This window comes from Gigantopelta aegis, chromosome 3 (genome assembly GCF_016097555.1).
Source record: "Gigantopelta aegis isolate Gae_Host chromosome 3, Gae_host_genome, whole genome shotgun sequence".
Classification (NCBI taxonomy): Eukaryota; Metazoa; Mollusca; class Gastropoda; order Neomphalida; family Peltospiridae; genus Gigantopelta; species Gigantopelta aegis.
The window spans coordinates 64,170,638-64,193,508 of record NC_054701.1 but is presented as its reverse complement, the minus strand read 5'-3'; the positions used below and the strand labels follow the sequence as shown (position 1 = coordinate 64,193,508).

General features: G+C 38.5%; 2 protein-coding genes across 4 annotated transcripts in view; one reads left to right on the top strand and one right to left on the bottom strand.

Annotated features, from left to right (window-relative positions):
* LOC121368419 (myogenesis-regulating glycosidase-like) overlaps nucleotides 1-22,871 on the bottom strand; it is a 182,177-nt gene that overhangs the window by 135,876 nt on the left and 23,430 nt on the right. The window lies entirely within an intron of this gene.
* Nucleotides 1-22,871, top strand: part of LOC121368421 — a 43,994-nt gene that overhangs the window by 18,042 nt on the left and 3,081 nt on the right. The window contains exons 1-2 of one of the 2 annotated variants that reach the window (XM_041493150.1): nucleotides 8,874-9,931; nucleotides 21,170-21,265. In XM_041493150.1, coding sequence (XP_041349084.1) covers nucleotides 9,856-9,931; nucleotides 21,170-21,265 — 172 coding nt within the window. In that variant the 5' untranslated portion in view covers nucleotides 8,874-9,855. Of the gene's footprint in view, nucleotides 1-8,873; nucleotides 9,932-21,169; nucleotides 21,266-22,871 lie in introns of those variants that run through there. The other variant, XM_041493151.1, reaches the window with a different exon arrangement.

Below are 22,871 nucleotides of genomic sequence, written 5' to 3'. Positions count from 1 at the left end.
GGTGCATATAAAAGATCCCTTGTTGCTAATCGAAAAGAGTGGCCCATGAAGTGGCGACTGCGGGTTTCCTCTTTCATATCTGTGTGGTGATTAACCACATGTCCGACGCCATATAACCGTAAATAAAATATGTCGTTAAATAAATGTTCCTTCCTTTCCTTCCTTAGCACATTTAAACTAGTTCGGACAAAACAGTTTATTTTGTTTAACAACACCATTAGAGTACAAATTTCGAATTTATAATACAAGTGTTAGGAACTTTTCCCCATGTGTTGTGACCTGAAATGGTATACCTGGCCTAAAATGACTAGGGGAGGGGCAATTGTAAAAGAACCACGGCGGTATAATAGATGACCTTCTTCAACTAGATTAAAAGGGCACTTTTAAAACTAAAAATGGCTCTTTTTGTATTGAAGGGCAAACTGTCCTACACTAACTGTTCGCTAGCCTGGTTTTGGTGTTTAACTATAAGTCAAGTCAGATCGTTAGACAACGTATGAATACTGAACGCACCCCGATTCAAAATTCTAGAGGTGTTGTTGAAATCGAGCAAACAAAAAGCAACAACAACTTGTAAACATATCACATCATGGTAATAATTTTATTTTATCCTATTACTTACCCATGATATCTATGTCATAAACCCATGTGATAATTTAGAATATTAACTCATGTAATAATGGTATGCAAATTTGCTAGGTCTTTAGGTAATAATGTGTTGCTGACAATGGGTCATTTGTTTACAAGCCATTAAGACCTGTATACCTGAGCGTAACGTTTTCACAAGATTTAGTTAAAATGCGTAACGTCAAACTAACTTATGCTAATCGTGATGATGTCGTATCATCCATGGAGGCGACTTAGTGCTGTGATTTACTAAATATCGAATGAAAATGCTATTTTAGAAGTGTTATAGAATATATAGAATTCGTTACTCGTGTGAGTTTTTAATATGTAAAATGTCAACCTCGTCTAGTTAAAGGGACATTCCTGACTTTGCTGCAATTTTTAAGATGTTATCGACTAAACAATACTTTTTTAGCGATTGTAATTACATATCAAATATATTTTTCTGCATAAAATATTAGTGGCTGTATATTAAACGTGTTTCTGACCGTTCTAATATTTGTACTAGGTTAACTTTCATTTTATTTACTAAAATATAGTTTTTTCGTACGTACGAAATTATTTGAAGACAGAATCCAGTTTGGGCTTCTTACTAATATTAAGACGATCAGAACACATTGAATATACAGACACTGATATTCCAAACATGAAAATATATTTAATATGTAAGTTTAATCGTAGAAATATTTTATTTGTCTGAAACATCTTACAATGCAGCAAACTCAGGAATGTCCCTTTACTCGGTATAGTTAATCGAGTTGATTGATATTTTCCATATTAAAAAATACTCGTGACGAATCCTCAATATACAAGCTACCGATATGAATTCCTAACATTCGTCGTTGTGATCGATTTAACCAACCATGAATAGTCTATAAACAGTGGAAGTAATCAATTTTCATAATTAAGCAAATAATTGAGATATGGCAAATTTTGTTTTCCTGAGCTCCATGTTCTTCAGCGACCGAGTTGGGTAAATGAGATCTTTAAGCAAGTAACGGAAAATATAATATTCCAGGAAATATGTAAATAATAAACAGATCATGCCACGCTAATAAGCGGATCACTGGCAAATTATAATGTTCTGCCAGATGACAAATTGGTGTAGATTTACGTGTAAATACAATGATCCCGCGTATGCCGTGCGTCATCAATTCAGGAGTCGGATGATATTGTATGCACTAATTACCAAAACCAGGTGTTTGGACGTGTATGTATCATACGTTGCATTGTACTTACGTATATTACACAAAGCCGATGATATTGCCGGCCGGTAGCCGGGGGGGGGGGGGGGGGGGGGGGATCGGACGATCACACACACACACACACACACACACACACACACACACACACCATGCAGGATTGAGAGTTCCGCTCATGCTGGCTATGGGTCTGTATTGCACGCACTAATTACCGAAACAAGGCGTTTCAATGTATAATATGTATCATACTTCTTATTATACTTAGATGTATTACAAATAGCCGTGAATAACATGAGTACAGTGTGTTTATCAGTTTGTACTATATTAAATAGATTCACATAGGCGACACTGTTAACGTATGAGGCTATATACTGTATGCAACATGCATGCATGAAGCAAACTGTGATCAATAAATATGTTCACACTTCAACACTTCCTCCAAAGTACTAGTATTAAACTAAAACATGTGGAGCTTTTCACGATTCATTTTCAATATGCCGGTGTGTGTGTGTGTGTGTGTGTGTGTGTGTGTGTATATATATATATATATATATATATATATATATATATATATATATATATATATAAAAAATGTTGTTTGTTTGTTTTTTTTGTTTTTTTTAAAGCCTCTAGTTTCGAACAAAACGGTATTACTTCGTTTTACAGGTACCCCACACGTTTCAAACACAATGGTACTGAATGAAATAAAATTGCATATATTTATTGCTCAGATAAAACACTTCTTTTTTTTCTTTCTTTTTTTTTGGACAGTAAACATAGTTTACATTTTTTTACCAATCGCAGAACGGGAGTTTTTAACTGCTGTATCAAATGTTTAATCAAATGCCTGGTGTTAGTTGGTACAGTGTTACCATCACTAGTAAATATAAACGAATTTAAACTGTCATGCACTAATCATCACGAACACTAGTCTTGCTGTCCGTGGGGAATAGAATATAAAAGATCTCTTGCTGTTAATGGTAAGTTGTAAAGAGTTTCCTTTAAAGGAACATTCCTGAGTTTGCTGCACTTTTTAAGATGTTATCTACTAACAGAGACTTTTTAACGATTGTAATTACATATCAAATATATTTTTCTCCATAAAATATAAGTGACTGTATATTAAACGTGGTTTCTGATCGTTCTTATATTTGTACTAGGTTAAATTTCAATTTATTTCCTAAAATATTATTTTTTCGTACGTACGGAATTATTTGAAGACAAAATCCAGTTTGGGCTTCTTACCAATATTGAGATGACCAGAAACACATTGAATATACAGACACTGATATTCTAAACAAGAAACTATATTTAATGTGTAAGTTTAATCATAGAAATAGTTTATTAATCGGAAACATCTTACAATGCAGCAAACTCAGGAATGTCCCTTTAACATTACGTGTCAAAAATCCAATGGCCGATGATTAATAAATCAGTGTGCTTTAGCGATGCCGTTAAATAAAACTTAACTTTAACTTTATGCAGATCCATACGTTCTTAAGTAGTATTCAAGTCATTGCATGATAATCAAATACAACGTTGTTAGTACAGTATGAAGGAAGGAAGGAAGGAAATGGTTTATTTAACGACGCACTCAACACATTTTATTTACGGGTATATGTTAGTACAGTATGAATTAACTATGAAATGCTGATGTGATAAATGTTAATGTTTTAAACCGGTACACTGATACTGGCTATTACTAAATTACAATGTACTGGCCAGATGGAAGAATATTGTCACATTTATCACCAATGGCACGACTGCTAGTATTAACTGTGCTATTAAATGTTAGGTACACTTCCAACTTTGACCCATATAGATGCTATTTGGTATATTTCTACAATATAAAGTATCTTATACACGCGCGTGTACTAGACTTGTATATAAGGACGTAGTCCAATATATCTGACGTCAAACTGAATTTAAACTAAATAATAAAAATTAAAGGGACATTCCTGAGTTTGCTGCACGTTTTAAGATGTTATCTACTAATAAAGACTTTTTAACGATTGTAATTACATATCAAATATATTTTTCTGCATAAAATATTAGTGGCTGTATATTAAACGTGTTTCTGATCGTTCTAATATTTATACTAGGTTAAATTTCATTTTATTTACAAAATATATAATTTTTTTGTACGTACGAAATTATTTGAAGACAAATCCAGTTTGGGCTTCTTACAAATATTAAGACAACCAGAAACACATTGAATATACAGACACTGATATTCTAAACAAGAAAATATATCTAATATGTAAGTTTAATCGTAGAAATATTTTATTAGTCGGAAACATCTTACAATGCAGCGAACTCGGGAATGTCCCTTTAACTAATAAGGATAATGACTATTCAGTGGTCTTTAAATACAGATTCGACAGTACCATTGTTCTTGACGTGGTATAGTTCGTTCCTTTCTTCATCCACCCGCCCATTCGTTCGTTTACTTATTCATTCGTTCAACAAGTAGGTACTGTTAAAATGGAAACGACGAATGCATAATACCAGCGTCCAGGTTTTTATGTCAGTTTGTGATCTAAGGGAAATAACTCCATTTAACATATCTCGGTCAGTTTTATGAACTTCTGGTATTTAAGGTGGATGCGCCGGGGCGAGGGGAATGCTAGCATGTGTGGAATGTAACACAATAACGTAATCTGCACCATTTATATTACGCCGTGTAGTCACTGCTTTACATCGCGGACGTTTTGTGATCCACATACAGGCAAAACTAAAACTAAACGTCTTACATTTAAAGATGCATATAGGTGCAGAGATGACAACGATTGGTGGGGTAGGGGAAGCTATGTCATGAGTTGATGTTCAACTGGGGGGGGGGGGGGGGGGTGGCAATGTATTTATTTTATATTTGAAGATATTGTCCCTCGCCCCCCCCCCCCCACACACACACACACACACGCCCTGCGTCCGACGTCTATGCGATAACTGACATGTATTTGGTCAAATAAAAAAAATATATATATTTATTTTAAAGCAACAAAAATTATGCGAAATTCTACTTTCTCGAATATATTATATATGACTGAAAACACGCACGTACACAGAAACACACACAGACATAGGTATATAATACTCGCATAGGCCGACGCATACACATGATACACACACATACGCACACGCACGCAAACACACACACACACACATACATACACATGCATATAGAGTATTGCATGAGCGGGCGTTCCATACGAAATTTATGAAACGAGTTTGAGAGTTTTTGTTTCTCCAAACGAGAGCGAGGGGTATAAAACAATTCCCAAACGAGTTTCATAAATTTCGTATGACACTACCGCGAATGTTATAATTTATTTATTATCCACAAGCTGTGGTTTATGACAAACAGTAATATGCTTGTAATCGCATCACCATCAACGTTAATAACACTCAGCGATGTCAATTACACGATGTCGGTATTACAGTCGCGATGGTCGCAAGCTTGCAGCTGCAATTGCAACTATAGTGATGTCAGAAGTGTATCATACCAGTTTTCAATGTATTGTTATGACCCATGCCATAAAGATAGCGTGGGAAAATACGCTATTTATGTAACCGTTTATTGTAGACCGTGTGGGTATTACACAGTGTTACACGTTTGTGTTTGTGGTGATGGTTTGAATTGGGTGTCATTTAATTCGACGTAGGGCGAGACGTAGCCCAGTCGTAAAGCGCTCGGTTGATGCGCCGTCGGTCTAGGATCGATTCCCCATCGGTGGACCCATTGGGCTATTTCTCGTTCTAGCCTGTGCACCAAAACTAGTATATCAAAGGCCGTGGTATGTGCTATCCTGTATGTGAGATGATGCTGATAAAAGATCCCTTGCTACTAATGGAAACATGTAGCGTGTTTCATCTCTAAGCCTATACGTCAAAATTATCATTTATTGTTTGACACCCAATAGCCGATGATGAATAAATCAATGTGCCCTAGTGGTATGTTAAACAGAATAAACTTTACCTTTAAATCCGGCATTTATAATTGTAGTTCAAATGTATTTACCTTTTTGCAACATGTAACCAGATTACGGCATTTGAGTACCAACCGGAGATTATGACATGTGGATATCGACTAGATTACGGCATGTAGGTACCGACTCAACTCTAAGAATGTTTGTAATGAACGGTACAGTGAACTATCAAATCAATTTTGGAATCGCTACTAATTTTTAGGGATTTACAATTCAAAGCGTTTAAAAAATATTGGAATGTAGAGATTCCGACAATGTCACTGTTGTTTATCATATTGAAACTGCACGTTTTTTTTTGTGGGTTTTTTTTTAGATGTCTTCAAAGGAAGGCTTTAAATTTTCAGCATTCTGGGCTTCTGTTTATGGTCTGTTTAGCGTTTCTTTTGTGCAGGGAGAACATGACGAAACGACTGGGGAAATGCTCTTATACTCGTATTAATTTCTACGAGGTTCAGTATACTGGAACTGGAAACATTCGGGGTGACTTTCTTCTGGTTCAGATTCAAGTTGATTTTGCGGTACTTTTCCACCATCCTCAAAATATCTTTTTTAAAATGTCTGATTTTGTCCGCTATCTTTAATGCACGGGTATCACATCGGGTTGGTGTTTGTTATTTAAAGTTCTGACCCCATTTTCATGCTTTACATTTTTTCTCATACTTTTTTTATTAACTTTTTAAATAATAATGATAACAATATCATCCTCATCATCATTATCATCATTATAATTATCAATGTCACTCTAAACAGTATACCTGCCTCCGCGAAACATGTTCTGTCCCTCGAACTAGAAACGTCGGGAGTGGCTTCTTTGTGACTTAGATCAAAACTTATTAAAAACTATTGTTCAACTACAATGACTCGACTTAATATTTCACTACTTGTTGGATGACATTGCGTGACATTTTGCACTGTGTTGCACTTGCGCTATACCAGACAATCTTAAGACAGTTCATCAAACAGGGAGACGTATTGTTTTAAGATGTGATAGCTGTTCACTTGAAACCGAACATTTGGCAGTGTGTAGTATGTCTTACCTGTATGAGGAAGCGAACGAACGTAAGCACGTTATGCTTAAACTCCGCTGCACTAGGCAACTCCGCCACCATTCATATATACACATGGGAAATAGGTTTTTAAACTCCCGCTATTTTTGGCCATGAGGTTTAACATGTTAGAAGAAGACTTAGTATGTTGGCAAACTTGTGCCCAGTGCTTTTTTGATGATTATGCAATAAAATAAGTTTTCAATCATTGTCAATCAATTTATTATTTGATTATTTAGGGCCGTACGTAAATGGGTTTGACCCAAAACAAATTAGAACAGAAATGGGTTTTTTGGTGTTATTTTTTGGGTTGGGTTGTTTTTGTTTTGTATTCATATATGCATTCAATAGTCCCTTCTCCAACAATACAAAAAGTGCCCTTTTATAGTTGACATTTGTTGTTTTTTCGTTGTTGTTTTTTTGTGTGGGGTTGTTTGTTGTTGTTTTTTTTGTTTTTTTGTTGTTGTTGTTTGTTTGGGGGGTTTTTTTTTTTGGGGGGGGGGTTCGTTGTTGTTGTTTTGCCAAGTTAGAGAAAACCATATATTAGTTTGCCCCAATTCACTTTCACTGCACCCTCGGTTATTTTAGGTCAATCCCGACCTGTTTACATTATTTGAAAAGGATGTTTGTTTAATGAATGACTGGGTTGTTGAAGGGTATGTTATTACGACACATGGTCCAAAGTGTTAGAGAGATGAGGGTATGTTATTACGACACATGGTCCAAAGTGTTAGAGAGATGACACCCTTCTGCCACATTTGATACTTATTCGGATCCTAAGCTAGGTTATTTGTATACTAGCATGTTCTTCCCCTCATCCATAGACAGACTAACGACTTTTATTGATGAGTAACTTATCTTAGTTAAACGCCCAATAGCCGATGTGGGTTTCGTGTTGGGATAGGGTTTTTTGGTGGTTGTTGTTGTTGGTTTTGTTTAACGACACCACTAGAGCAGTCAGCATATTGATTTATTAATCATCGGCTATTGGATGTCAAACATATGGTCATTATAACAGCGTCCTAGAGAGGAAACCCACTACAATATTTCCATTAGTAGCAAGGGATCTTTTATATGAACCATCCCACAGACAGGATAGCACATACCACGGCCTTGTCGTTGTGCAGTGGCTGGAACGAGAAATAGCCCAATGTGCCCACTGACGGGGATCGATCCTAAACCGACCGTATCAAGCGAGTACTTTACCATTGTGCTACGTCTCGCCCCGGTGTTGGGGTGTTGTCAAACATTGATCAATTCATTTGTACAATTTTTAATATACTCAATTGGTGGTATACGCTATCCTATGCGTGGAAGTAATATTGGTATTACCCGTCACAGTTAGAACAGGAAACAGTCACCATGCTGACTGTCATTAATAGGAGTAACATTCTGTTAGCCGTTTTATTGTACACATATAAATACTAAACCAGCAGGGATATCTCAGTGCTGAAACGCTGGTTTAAAAACCATCTGTGACCGTATGAGAATGTTATCCTCACCCTTTACGTTTTTAGTCTCCCCACCCACCCCGACAAGCAAACTAGTGGTATTACGTTGAATAATAAGAAGATATTTAATTTCAGACTCGGTTTACTAGTGTGGTAGAATTACTTTTCAAACAAGTATCACAAAAAAAATCCCTGTAAACTGTAAACCAAATACTACTGTTTTTTTGTTGTGTTTTTGTTTTGTTTGTTTTGCCTGAAAAACAATCAGAGCATAGCTTTTAGTCCCTGGCCTCTGCAGATCATTGTTTGAATTGTAAAAAAAAAAAAACCACCACATTTGTATTTATGAGCCGATCCTAATCTCAAATGTTCTCGCTAACCCCGAAACGTCATACAAAACAGTATTATGTACAGTTTTCTAAATGTATGGCTGATTAACATTACCAAAGAGCGTATGACCACGACAAAAGGAGTGCATGTAATATATATATATATATATATATGACCATGATATCATGACTATGAGTGTACGGACGGATCGATGTCAGAGCGGACTCATTGTCCCGTACCGTCACGCTCGCCAACCACACCTGGATGGGCTGGCTGCCCGTCTGCTATCTCGGAGTGGGAATTTTTATTGTCGTGTGACAGAAATAGAAAAATCACTAAAGCTTGACCTCATTGTATTGTGGAGCTATTTTAATATTATTATGCCGATAGTGGTAGTAAAACCGAGGCGAGGGTTTCTGTCTCTCACACACATAAAGAGAGAGAGAGACACGGACTCCGTTCCAAAATAAGACTGCCCAAAAGCAGAACGTTTAGGAGTGTTTTTGTTTTCAATCCGAGTCCTTTATCGATCTGTTGGTGCGTAAAGAGAACGAAGTGGTTCACCAACTATCTGCGATAAGGACTTGTCGAGATAAAAAGTGGAAGTGGCGAATAGTCATGTAAATGCTTCCCGCCATTTCGCTGGGCAAAACTCTTTTGAAGTGTACAAACAGAAGACGGATCAATACTCGTCTAGTGGATCGGCCATGTTGATTTTCTCGTTACTGTGCTGTAAGATTGCGCTTCGTTAAACAAGGATTGCAATCTTCTTCATGATTCGAGTCTCGTGATTCTCACTGGCGTGTTATTTTACTACCGTAGCAGACGACACAATTTAATGTCAAATGAGGAGGGCATTTTAGCCGGCGTATATATATATATGTGTGTGTGAGTTTGTCACAATATTTACTGTACATGAGGTGTCCAGCTCTAGGGTGGTAAAGAGTGTCTGCAGACGATCGATATCTTCTGCTTTATCAATGACGTCACCAGGCAGCCGAAAACCTGTCCATTAATGAGACGAACAATAGACGCGCCATTACTTCTCCCTGTTCCAATGGTGCATTAATTAAATGAAGAAAAACACAGTCTTCAGCATTTGGGATACCGGAGATTTTTACATCTGATAGTGTTTCCCTGTGCTATGCTCAAGTGAAGCTCTGGATCAATTTTCCTCTTTCGCTGGTTAGGAAAAACGGAAACGTGAAAAATGGCAGACACCTCACGACTTAGCGAAACGGAACCTATGACAGGACAGACGTCACAGCGTCTCAGACGAAGTACCAGTAAGTGCATGATTCAGTTCATTATTGCAGGGTGATGATGATGATGATGATGGTGGTGGTGGTGATGATGATGATGGTGGTGGTGGTGATGGTTGTGATAATGATGGTGATGATGATGATGGTGGTGTTGGTGATGATGGTGGTGGTGGTGATGATGATGATGGTGGTGGTGATGATGATGATGGCTTTATTTTTCTGCTTAAATCCAATTAATTTTGAAACACTTTGTCCTGTCACACATCTTAGATGTCTCGACTGTGTTTTCAGCACAAAGAACAACGGCTTAATGTTAAAGAGAGAAAATTCAATGCGCTGTAATTACCTGTTTTACTTTTAACTGACGCAGATTATATTATGTACAGTTGCCATAATACAAATATATTGTCTTTCTCTGACGCAAATTGCATATACATTCGCCATTTTACAAATGGTTTACCTTTCCAGGACGCAGATCACGTCATCTGCCATTTTACAAATTTTACTTTTCTCTGACGATGCTAGATAATATTACATACATGTACATCTTCCATATATCAAATGTGTATCCAGTGTTCAAGATTAAAATTTTGGGGCTGTATCCCAGTTGGATACTAACATTTCAAAATCTGGTATCCTACCTGAGAATTTAGTATTATATGGTATCCCGGTGGGATACTGGGTTCTTGAAGTCTGGTATCCAAAATTAAATTCTGGTATCCCCGGGATATCAGGATACCGTTAATATCGAACACTGTGTATCTTTCACTGACGCAGATCAAATGTAGATTTGCTATATAACAATTCCAGAATAAAGGTCCTTGAGTTGTGCACCCCTTCACCAACATTCAAAGTGCTCCTAAAATACAATGTCTGTATGAATGTAAGAAACTGATTACTGTATAGAGGAAAGTTACAACACTTTGGTCGGCTGGGCCTTTCTGAAGGAAGACATATTTGATACAACGCATGCTAGTGCACTTTGCAAATACCGCAGGTGTCCATTGTGTGTGTCATTGTAGACCCTGCTAAGAAAAATCTTGCAGTCGCCCCATGACAACGGTTAATACACATGAGTCTTTTGATGAATATCGGCAGCGAAATATCATATTGTCATAATGCGTTCGCCCACCCTCTTTAGTAATGACGCTCTAACAGCAGGGCTGTTCAACGAAATTATAGAGAAGGTAGTACTAAACCAAATAACTTCCGGCTGGATCAAAGTTCAAGGTGCACCGAACTTTTGATAGAGAAGTGAACACCATAAGTCCTGTGGTTGGCGATAAATGTGAGTGTGTTGGTTGTAAAATAAATAATTTTATCAGGGCAAAAAATGTATGCAATTTTATTTCATCTGGTACCACTGTATCAAGTAGCCTTGTGCTTGAAACATGTATGGGGTACCTGTAAAAAAAAAAAGTACTCGAATTTTATGCGGAACTAGGGTAGTCATAGACGCTACCCATTATCTCAGAAATAAGCAGCGTGACACCCATTTTTTTTCTGATTCACTTTAATGTGAGGGGTGGTAGTATTTACATCCGTGGCATTTATGTCGATTGATACACTGCAGGTAGGAGTTTTAGCCACATATGTTACTATTGTCGTCTATGGGATTTGATTTGGTAGTGTACACCCAGAAGAGGTTTTTCGCTTTTATTCTTCTGTTATGTCTCGGTTTGTAGCATACGATTGGATCAGACTGTTTTCAGTCAACGCGTTGAAGAGAAAGAAAAGAAACACATGTTCAGGGCCTACTGAGCAGCCAATTAATCAATCAATCATTTGACACCCTCTGAAGGTTCAAGCACGTCTGTCTTGGGCACATTATCCGAATTTCCCGGCAGATGTGTCCAAGACAGGGAGGAGCGGGGGTGGTGGGGGGCTGTTGGGGTATTACAGCTGTTGTATTTACAATTTTAATTAAGATCAAAATTTATTTTTAATAACAATAAGCTTAATGTCAAACCCCCCAAAATAATTAGTTTTACTTAGCAGTGAGGTGTCCACCTCGGGGTCACTTCCATAGGCGTACGGGCTCCCATTTTTGTAGGGGAGTAGGCTGGTATTTGCCCGTTTTACTTAGCAGAGAGGTGTCCACCTCGGGGTCACTTCCATAGGCGTACGGGCTCCCATTTTTGTAGGGGAGTAGGCTGGTATTTGCCCGTTTTACTTAGCAGAGAGGTGTCCACCTCGGGGTCACTTCCATAGGCGTACGGGCTCCCATTTTTGTAGGGGAGTAGGCTGGTATTTGCCAGTTGTACTTAGCAGTGAGGTGTCCACCTCGGGGACACTTCCATAGGCGTACGGGCTCCCATTTTTGTAGAGGAGTAGGCTGGTATTTGCCAGTTTTACTTAGCAGAGAGGTGTCCACCTCGGGGTCAATTCCATAGGCGTACGGGCTCCCATTTTTGTAGGGGAGTAGGTTGGTATTAGGGGAGTAGGCTGGTATTTGCCAGTTTTACTTAGCAGAGAGGTGTCCACCTCGGGGTCAATTCCATAGGCGTACGGGCTCCCATTTTTGTAGGGGAGTAGGTTGGTATTTGCCAGTTTTACTTAGCAGTGAGGTGTCCACCTCGGGGTCACTTCCATAGGCGTACGGGATCCCATTTGTGTAGGGGAGTAGGCTGGTATTTGCCAGTTTTACTTAGCAGTGAGGTGTCCACCTCGGGGTCACTTCCATAGGCGTACGGGCTCCCATTTGTGTAGGGGAGTAGGCTGGTATTTGCCAGTTTTACTTAGCAGTGAGGTGTCCACCTCGGCGTTATTTCCATACGCGTACGGGTTTTGTAGGGGAGTAGGCTGGTATTTATCCGAATTAAACGAAAATGCCCAAATCTGGATAACAACATTTATTCATATTAGCATTACTACTATATATATATATCGAGGGGTTAGTGCCAGAACCACTTGTCTCCTTTCCACTTCAATCTGAGAAAACTGCACTGAAAACTTTGGAATGCACTTAAAAATCGGAAAGTTAACTTTTGCTAAATATTTTGCTTTTAGATGCTAGCAGTTATTTGTTTTAATATAAACCTTAAAAGTTTTGTCTGCTAATAATAATAAATCATGATGTAATTTGATGAAGAACTATTTAATTTATTCTGGCTCCTGTAACTTGAACATAAACAGCTCCAACCAGCATGCCAGAGCAAGCTATTTTATAAACAGTTTTTCTTACAGTCCAGCATATGTGACAAATTGTGTGAAATCTAAGTCAAGAATAATGTTATCTTGCAGAGAGTCCATGTGGCATACAGTAAACGTTTAATTTCGCAGCAGCTCTGAGACACCTAATTGGGTCTGTGTTGTTAATACTTTGTAAATGTATTGGCGGCAGGAAGTAATTGTAAACAATAACAAATTATCTTTGGATGGCAGACACTGGAAATGGTCATGGGTGTTTCCAGCTGTGTGCACAGTAACCTTATCCTACACTGAGATGGTGAATTGGGCTCCCTGGTATTGTAGCAGGTTGCTAGAAGCTCTTAACAACTTTAGAAAAACAATTTGTCAAACAAAGAGAAGACTTAAAACCAGTTATAACAGATACATTTGTTATACTAATTATTACATGAAATGTAAGCTATCATACCAGTTATAACAGATATATTTATTACACTAATTAAGCACGAAATGTAAGCTGTCAGAGTGAACTGCTCCGTCTCTAGTGTTGAGCTACTGACTGAATTAATAATCAACCGTTAAAATAAGTTAATACGTTTAATGATTTTTAATACACAGTAATTTAACGAAACAAAATGAATACAGGGCCAGTAACTATATTCGGCATTTTTCCTTAAAAGTTTTCACTCGTTCTAAAATGTCTACGTTTTGACATGTTCTAAAACAAATGTTCTTCAACTTAATGATTTAAACAGCAATTTAAAGAGAATAAAATGACAAATATATCTACAATCAACGTGTAATGATTCCTAGCAGAATGCGATATTTCGTAGGTTTTACAAAAATGCACAAAAATCTCATCGTGTGTAAGATGTTTGCATGTAACATAGGTCAGATGTTACTGAAACAATGTTTAGAAGTTATATGTGATAAAAACTTATTAAAATAATATGACATTAGCAAATAATTACCACAATTCTACTGTCCCTTAATTCATTTTGTTGAGTACATTTTAAATATGCAAGTAATACTACTAAAGGTACCCGTGTTGAAACCAAAATCTATTGATTAATATACTTTAAATTGCACATATATGCACTGGCGTATCCGGGTAGCCAGGGATTGGGCACAAGAGGACCTTGCCTTCTCGAATATACCTCTTTTTCACAATACCAACTTTTATAATGCATGTCACCCCATAACATGTGTAAAAGCAGTGTCTTCTATCTCCACTCCACCCCGAATAAACAATCCTGGCTACCCTAATATATATATATATATATATATCATATATATATATGCCCCGTTAGGGTTTATTGACTAGTTGGATATTGGCATGGATGGGAAAGAAATATTTAATGGCACGTCAGCACATGGTATTTTTAATGCCTTCTAGCCTATACTTGAACAGACAAAAACGATTCCTAATAAAACTCGCCATTTTATTGACACTGGTACTCAAACATGTGTTATTCTTAGTAATACACTGTAGGCGAAACGCAAATGGTCAACAGTCAAATTCACAAAATTAGATTTCATTGTTGATAATGTAAACATTTTGTAATAAAACATTTATCTGATAAAAACAATGTATCGATTTACTCAGGCAACACATATAACGTGTGGTACCTTGCATTTGATTTTACCAGCAAAACGTAGGGTGTCTCGTGGCATTTGAGATAAAATAAATGTATTAATTAGAAACCCCCAATTTTGTAGAAAGTAAAGTTTGTATTTTTAAATTTTGTCTTAAACAAATGTCAACCTCAGGTGAACTGTAGATGCATTGCAATTGTACATTAAATGGAATTAATTTACTGGAATAGTTTTAACATGGTATGTGCACAAATATTTCACAAATTACGTGCTAATTATTAGAGTGATTATAAAAGTGTTTTGGTCATGTTGGATTCTGGTTTTATGTTCTACTTGTAGTATTATTAGCACCAGTGTACAGTACACACAGGAGAAGGGCTGGTAGGTGTTTTACTATGGCTAGTCAATTGTTAAAATCACCTATTCCATGTTCAGTGCATTGTGGGGTATTTTTAAATCCTCAAACTCTAGGCGTTTGGTGCTTGTGGATAGTTGTGTATCAAGTTTTAACTGTTATTTTTGTTCCCCTAAGAATTCAATATGGCGGAGGTGGGAAGGTGTGTGTGTGTCCCGTGATCGTGACTATATTAATCTACAAAACAAAGCTGGCTATGACACAGCACAACTCGAAACGAATCCGGCAAGTGATATCTTGAAATCTGAGCTGGATTATTATCACATCTTAAGCCAGTGTCTTTTCGCAACGTTAATTTTCAATCCAGACCCCGGCAACCTGATCTGGAAGTTGTATAAACCGTAGTTATTACAATCTTTAATGTACCAGTCCTGTGCATGGTTGAAGTAAGATAAAAGGCGATGGGCCCAGTAAGGGCAATCAATCATATATCCCATCGCATCTACCTATACCACTGAACTATGCTGACATGGGTGATATACTGCATGCGTGTACAGGAATGAACTACTCTACTAGTCTTATCATATATAAATTGCAAATACATTGCGGTAAATGTAGATTAAAAATAAGACATTATCAGGTATAGTTTTATGTTTTGATTGTCAATGTTTTGAAAACATTTTAATTTGTTAATTGAATAAAGATTGTTGATAAAATATTTAATAAATTAATGTTATAATAATGATAACAGTGAATGCCATTAAGTACAATAAGACCAGGTGTAAAAAAAAAATTAAATACAGTTTAGGCTGGTGCGTGATTAGGTATAATGTTTGTCTAATGCGCTCGTACACACACACATTCCAGATGGCTAAGCACTACACACTTCCACCACCACCCCCCGACCCCACCCCACCCCCACCCCAATTGTCTCAGATTACCACCAAACGGACCGGTCATTGTGATGCGTAAACAATTACTTCTAGCTACTTCTGCCAGCATTGTTATTTCTTTGCAAGCCAAAACACCTAGCCATAGATAGTTTACATAAAACACCATTGCTGGATGTAAACACTTAGAGCTAGCATGTGTCATTAGCGTGTCATGCGGTATGGCACCTAGGATTCAATCTTCTCAGACAGTTTACAGCCCACAACAATGAAATGATGGATATACATGATAAAATGGTCTGAGGTTAGCTCATTTTACCCGAATATCATTTTTGACCGAATTGGAGGTTTTGCTGCCACCCCCCTGTCCTGTACGCTTATGGTCATTTCATAAAAGGATCTCCTTTTTGTCACACTCTGAGCACTCTGTGTATTGCAAGTAATTGTAAAACTAAAACAACTGAATGATTCAAAATTGTGTACTTTAGTAATTATTCATACGTCAAGTGTCGTACATATATACACAGCTTCTGGTCTCTACAATCTTCAGCAGGCACGGCGGAAGCAAGTAGACATTGGAGGATGGTTGACTGAGATCGAGGGCGCAAGGCAAAATTTCTAAGGGGTTCGGGGTATGCTTGGCCGTAAAATTCTGAAAACTAGATGTCTTGAAATGCAATTTCCCGCATTCTACTAGTAAAATTCATCTCTGCCTTAAGATTTACTACCAATAATATTTTTGATTCATAGTGGCCCCTGTTTAAGAATACGGAGCCGGGACCCCATCCCTGACACAATCATATTTGCTTTTGGGGTAATAAATTTTAAAATTTAAAAAGAAAAAGAAAAAAAGATCGCCTTACATGCATTAAGTAGTAACGCACTTAAGGTGATCTTAGCGTTAGCGTTCATCCTGCACGTAGCTAGATTAGCCAATTGCTAAAACATTTTTTAAAATAGAAAATGGTTACAGCATAAACTATCTCATAACAATTTTTGTATAATTGACACTTTTTGGTATACATGTATCTAAAAATTTGTTAAAAACTACATTATTTCCAGTGTGAGTCCTGGTTCATTCTTAGTGATTAGTGGAGAACAACTCGGTTTATCGTCTTACACCTCCCTACAGAGCAATAAAAACTCGCTTTCAGTTGGAAGCGATATTGGGATGCGAACCCAGTGCCAGCCAGCACTAAGTGCCGGTGACTTAACCACTACACCATGTAAACCGAGACAGCTGAACCTGGTTCCGATTGTGATCAATTGGTTTTGTTGTTTTGGGGTTTGTTTCTTTCTTTCTTTCTTTCTTTGCTTGCTTGCTTGCTTCCTTTGTTGTTGTTTTTTGGGAAAGGAGTTTGTGGTTGTTTTGTGTGTGTGTGTGTGGGGTGGGGGGGGGGGGGGGGGGGGGGGGGGGGGGGGGGGTTTGTTTTTTTTTTTTTTTGTTTTTTTTTGGGGGGGGGGGGGGGGGGGGTTGCTGTTTGAGATATTGTACATGCGGCACCAGAGAATGAGAAAAGAAACTCACAGACGCCACATGGCTATCAATTCTTGACCTGGGTTACTCTATTAATATTGTCTAGAAGTCTGCAATACACTTGTTTGTCAACCATTACGTGTTTCACCACACAGAACACACGGATCGACATGCACGCTTCAGTGTTATTAGATTTGTACAGACTCCATGGAACCGTTGGAAGGTTCAGCCCGGCTTAAAATCGATTGTCATGGAATAACCATAATGTATGTACTCTAATAGTAATTAAAAATGTATGAGCTGTTATTTTGGGCATAATTTTCCTTAGGGGGATGGAGGAGGGATGATGAGCGTGGTGTAGCTCAGTTGTTAGCGCTCGCCTGATGGGCGATGAGTCATGAGATGGTGGGTGGTTCTGTGGATGGATGGATGAGTGGGATGTTCTGTGGATGGATGGATGGATGGATGAGTGGGATGTTCTGTGGATGGATGGATGAGTGGGATGTTCTGTGGATGGATGGATGAGTGGGATGTTCTGTGGATGGATGGATGAGTGGGATGTTCTGTGGATGGATGGATGGATGGATGAGTGGGTGGTTCTGTGGATGGATGGATGAGCGGGATGTTCTGTGGATGGATGGATGAGTGGGATGTTCTGTGGATGGATGGATGAGTGGGATGTTCTGTGGATGGATGGATGGATGGATGAGTGGGTGGTTCTGTGGATGGATGGATGAGTGGGATGTTCTGTGGATGGATGGATGGATGAGCGGGATGTTCTGTGGATGGATGGATGAGTGGGATGTTCTGTGGATGGATGGATGGATGGAAGAGTGGGAGGTTCTGTGGATGGATGGATGAGTGGGATGTTCCGTGGATGGATGGATGGATGGATGGATGAGTGGGTGGTTCTGTGGATGGATGGATGAGTGGGTGGTTCTGTGGATGGATGGATGAAGGATAGGTGTGAGGGTGGGTGTTTTTTGGATGGATAGGTGGGCGGATGGGTGGATGGATGTATGGGTTGGTATTTGGTGGGTGGATGGATGGGTTTGGGTGGATGGGTTGGTATTGGGTGGGTGGGTGGATTGTGTGGATGGATGGATGGATGTATGGGTGAGTGGATGGGTGGGTAGGTTGGGTGGATGGATGGATGAATGATAGGTGTGAGGATGGGTGGTTTTTTGGATGGATGGATAGGTGTGAGGTGGGTGTTTTTGGATGGATGATGGATGGATGGATGTGAATGTGGGAGGTTTTTGGATGATAGATGTGGATGAATACGTGTGATGGTGGGTGTGTTTTTGTTGGGTGAATGAATAGATGGATGAACTGAAGAGGGTGAATGGATGGATGGACAGATGATTTAAATTTCAATACAAAAACAAAATGTTCTACTCTTCGGTATCCACGGGAATAGCAGGTTTAAATTAACACCTTCATCTGTGAAAACCGTCTGACGTCATGGGCTTGTTTTGAGTGGAGCAAAACTGACATGTATTCGATGCCATTTCGTGTTCGTGGCAGCAGTAAGGATAGCTTTCGATCCGTTTTATATTGAGCCATATACTCTCTGTTTGCCGTGCCAGTTGCTGTGCTAAAACTCGCATTTTTAAAGTGAATTATTGCTCCTTCCTAGACTCCGTGAAAGGGTACCTGATGGCTGTGTAACATATCAGTGGTACGTGAGATCGCGTCTCCCAGTCGAGATGTAAAGAGCGAAGGCAAATTGTAGTTACACACAACTTAGACTTTATCTTGAGCAGAGATACGATTTTGATCACGGAATACAATTTTGTCATTCAGCTTCCCGAAACAACGGCGAATCTATGATACAGACCCATTGAGCTATTTCTCGTTCCCGCCAGTGCTACACAACTGGAGTGACAAAGGCTGTGGTATGTACTATCCTGTCTGTGGGATGGTGCATATAAAAGTTTCCTTGCTGCTAATCGAAAAGAGTAGCCCATGAAGTGCCGACAGCGGGTTTCCTTCTTCAATATCTGTGGGTTCCTTAACCATATGGCTGACGCCATATAACCGTAAATAAAATGTGTTGAGTGCGTCGTTAAATAAAGCATTTCTATCCTTCCTTCTGTGCTGTAGATCGTAAGGATCTTTATGCGCTCAGGTCCAGTCGACAGTCAAGCGTGTTCTGTGGGTGTATGGATGGATACATAGATGTGTCATGGATTGTTAAGTGGGTGGATATATGCATGGATCATGGATGGCTATGTGGAGGGATGTATGGATGGTTCTGTGGAAGAATGGATGGATGGGTGGGTCGGTTGCCTGTGGATGTATGGATATCGATGAATTAATGAATGAGTGACACATTAACAACAACAAAATTCGTTTCAATACAAAAACAAGCAAACTGTTCTGTTTCTGTGGTTTCCAAGAGGTCAACAGGTTCCAGATAACACCTTTGTCTGTGATGACCATATTATGACGTCCATGGTGAAGTAAAACTAACGTATATATTTACGACTGGTGCTTGCATTCGACATTGTGTGTTCAGTAGCAGCAGAACGGATAGCTTTCCATCCATCTCCTGTCGAACCGTATAGCTTCAGTTCATTGTTCAAGTGTCGAGACTAAAACTCGGATTTCTTAAGCAAATTGACTGTTCACTCCATGAACGGGACGTCGAAGTGTGTGTACCAAATCAGTGGTACGACCGAGCCCATCCCCGTGTTATTTGTAAAGAGCTCAGGTAAATTTTAGTCATGTCTCCCTGAAACAGTTAATATATATTTAATATTTTATCATAAAACGCGGGTGTTTTAGTCACGGGTACATATCATTATCAACACCCACCCACCACCCTCACTCCGTTCGTACATGATTCTAAATAGACTAGTCATCGTTGTATAATAATAATCATGGGCGATCAGAAATGAAAGCGGTGGATGACCTGTTGATGTGATTTTATTTCAGTTTAGCTACAGATCTGGGGCCTAATTCACTAAAGTCTTGCAACTTTGCGATCTCGCAGTGCAATGCTAAAAGACTTGCGAAGAGGATGCTTTGTTGTCTAGCAGGGCCTAAGAGATCTTTGTGAATAAGGCCCCTTTTTGGTAATCAATTTGGCTTTCAAAAAAAAGCATCATGAGATATAGTGTATAGTTTTGGATTTTTGTTTTCATAGTGGCGCAGTTCTTTCAAAAACGTGCAACACACGACCGTTACCCTCTGGCGTAGCCCGGGGTGGGGGAGCATGGGACCACTTTTTATATTTTCCCGTGACTCCATAAAAGGACATATATACAGTGCCCCCCCCCCCCCCCCCCCACACACACACACACACACACACTCCCAAATGTAGGTCTCTTGTCGATAAAATCTTAGCTACGGCAGTGCCGTTACTTTATAAACTAGTAACAGGTCATAAATAGAAGGGAAGTTGTTTACGGTTGGCGTATTGTTTTAAGATTACCGTTGTAGTTTGGTTGCCCTTGAATACATCGCTCAATTGGGAATGAATGTAAAAAGTAGTATCAAATGGATCTGTATTCAAATTTGAAGGAAAACCACGTTACTAACTGAGAAATGTTTTAAGGTAATTTCTATCGTTGGTATACCGAAGAATGCTATTGAAGAAGGTGGTATTGAAGACATGTATACACCACACTGATAGGGATATTCAGTCTAAACTTTGGGATCCGAATTTACTAAAGTTAGGCTTAGTCACGTGTAACTTCCATAAAGAGCCGTGGATATTTAATAATTTACTTGCATCTGCGTCAATACAGCGAACCTTTTACTGGATTATATTATTGTTCATATTTTTTTCAATCTTTTCTTTCTTTTAGGTGCGCGTGCGCAGAAGAAATGCCTAGGCCGGAAGTGTTGCGTGGTGACAGTGATCGTTCTGTTCCTGTTTCTAACTTTCATAGCGCTACCAGCAGGTAAAGTCTACTGTGAAATATTCACGTTTTCTCTAACCCGACCTATCGTTTTCTCTAACATAATGCATGTATATTGATTTCTATAACCTAACTCACCGTATTCAGTAACTCGACATATCATTTCCTCTAACTCAGTATACTGTTTTCTCTATCCTGACATACCGTTTTCTCTAACTGACCTATCGTATTCACGTTTTCTCTAACCCGACCTATCGTTTTCACTAACTTAATGCCAGTATATTGTTTTCTATAACCTAACTCACCGTTTTCTCTAATCCGACCTATCATTTTATCTAACTCAATATAATATTGTTTTCTCTATCCTGACACACCATTTTCTCTAACACGACCTATCGTTTTCTCTAACTCGGTATATTGTTTTCTCTATCCTAACACCGTTTTCTCTAACCCGACCTATCATTTTTTCTAACTCAATATAATATTGTTTTCTCTATCCTAACACCGTTTTCTCTAACCCGACCTATCGTTTTTTCTAACTCGGTATATTGTTTTCTTTGTCTTTCTCTATCCTAACTCACCATTTTCTTTCTCTAACTCAATATAATATTGTGCTCTCTATCCTAACACACCATTTTCTCTACCCCAACCTATCGTTTTCTCTAACTCAATATATTGTTTTCTCTATCCTTACGCACGTTTTCTCTAAACCGACCTATCATTTTCTCTAACTCAATATAACATTGTGTTCTTTATCCTCGTTTTCTCTAACCGGATCCCTAATTTCTCTAACCCGATCCATCCTGTTCTTGTACATCCATTGGTGACAACATTATTCGTTAATATTTGGTAACACATAACGTTAACACATATACGTGTGATAACAATTTAAAGATATAGGAATGGCTGCTCCTAGATGATGACCCGGTCGCCGATGTCATACCATCCATTGGAAAAGAAAGCATAGTTAAAATCGACCGCTAGGTGACGAACAAGTTAACCTGAAATTGATTTGTCTGTGACACATAAGTTAACTAAAAGCGCTAGGGCTGTAAACAGGTTCTAGTTGGAAAAGGCATTTAAATTTATTTTAAAGGGACAGACCCTAGTTTTTAAACACTAAGGCATATTTTTCACCTAAACCCTAGTTTCAAACCCATAACAATGGACACTAAGCTTGGTTAATTTACAAACCTGTAACAGATGTGGATACAATAGAGTCTGTGACGTTGAAATACTCTTAAAATTTGACTAAAATGCGATTTGATAATCATTACTTCTCAGACGCACGTGCGTTTTTTAAAATATGAAAAATGCATTATGTGGTATTATAAACACCAGGATGACCAGAAACACTTCGGTTGTACGGAAATGGATAATCTAAACAATAAAATGTAAGTAATGTTTGATTTCGGTGATCATAAACGGCTCTAATAGTAAAAAATATGCCATAGTGTTTAAAAACTAGGGTATATCCCTTTAAATGTTTGTTGTTTTGTGTGGTGGTTTTTTTTAGGGGGGGGTGTTGGGGGGTTTGGGGGAGGGGGGGTTAGGATATGTGTAACGTATAATACTACGTTAGTGTCCGTTAAATATCCATTTACCTTACAACTTGTTGTTTGAAAAAAGTATCCAACTCGCTTTCGCT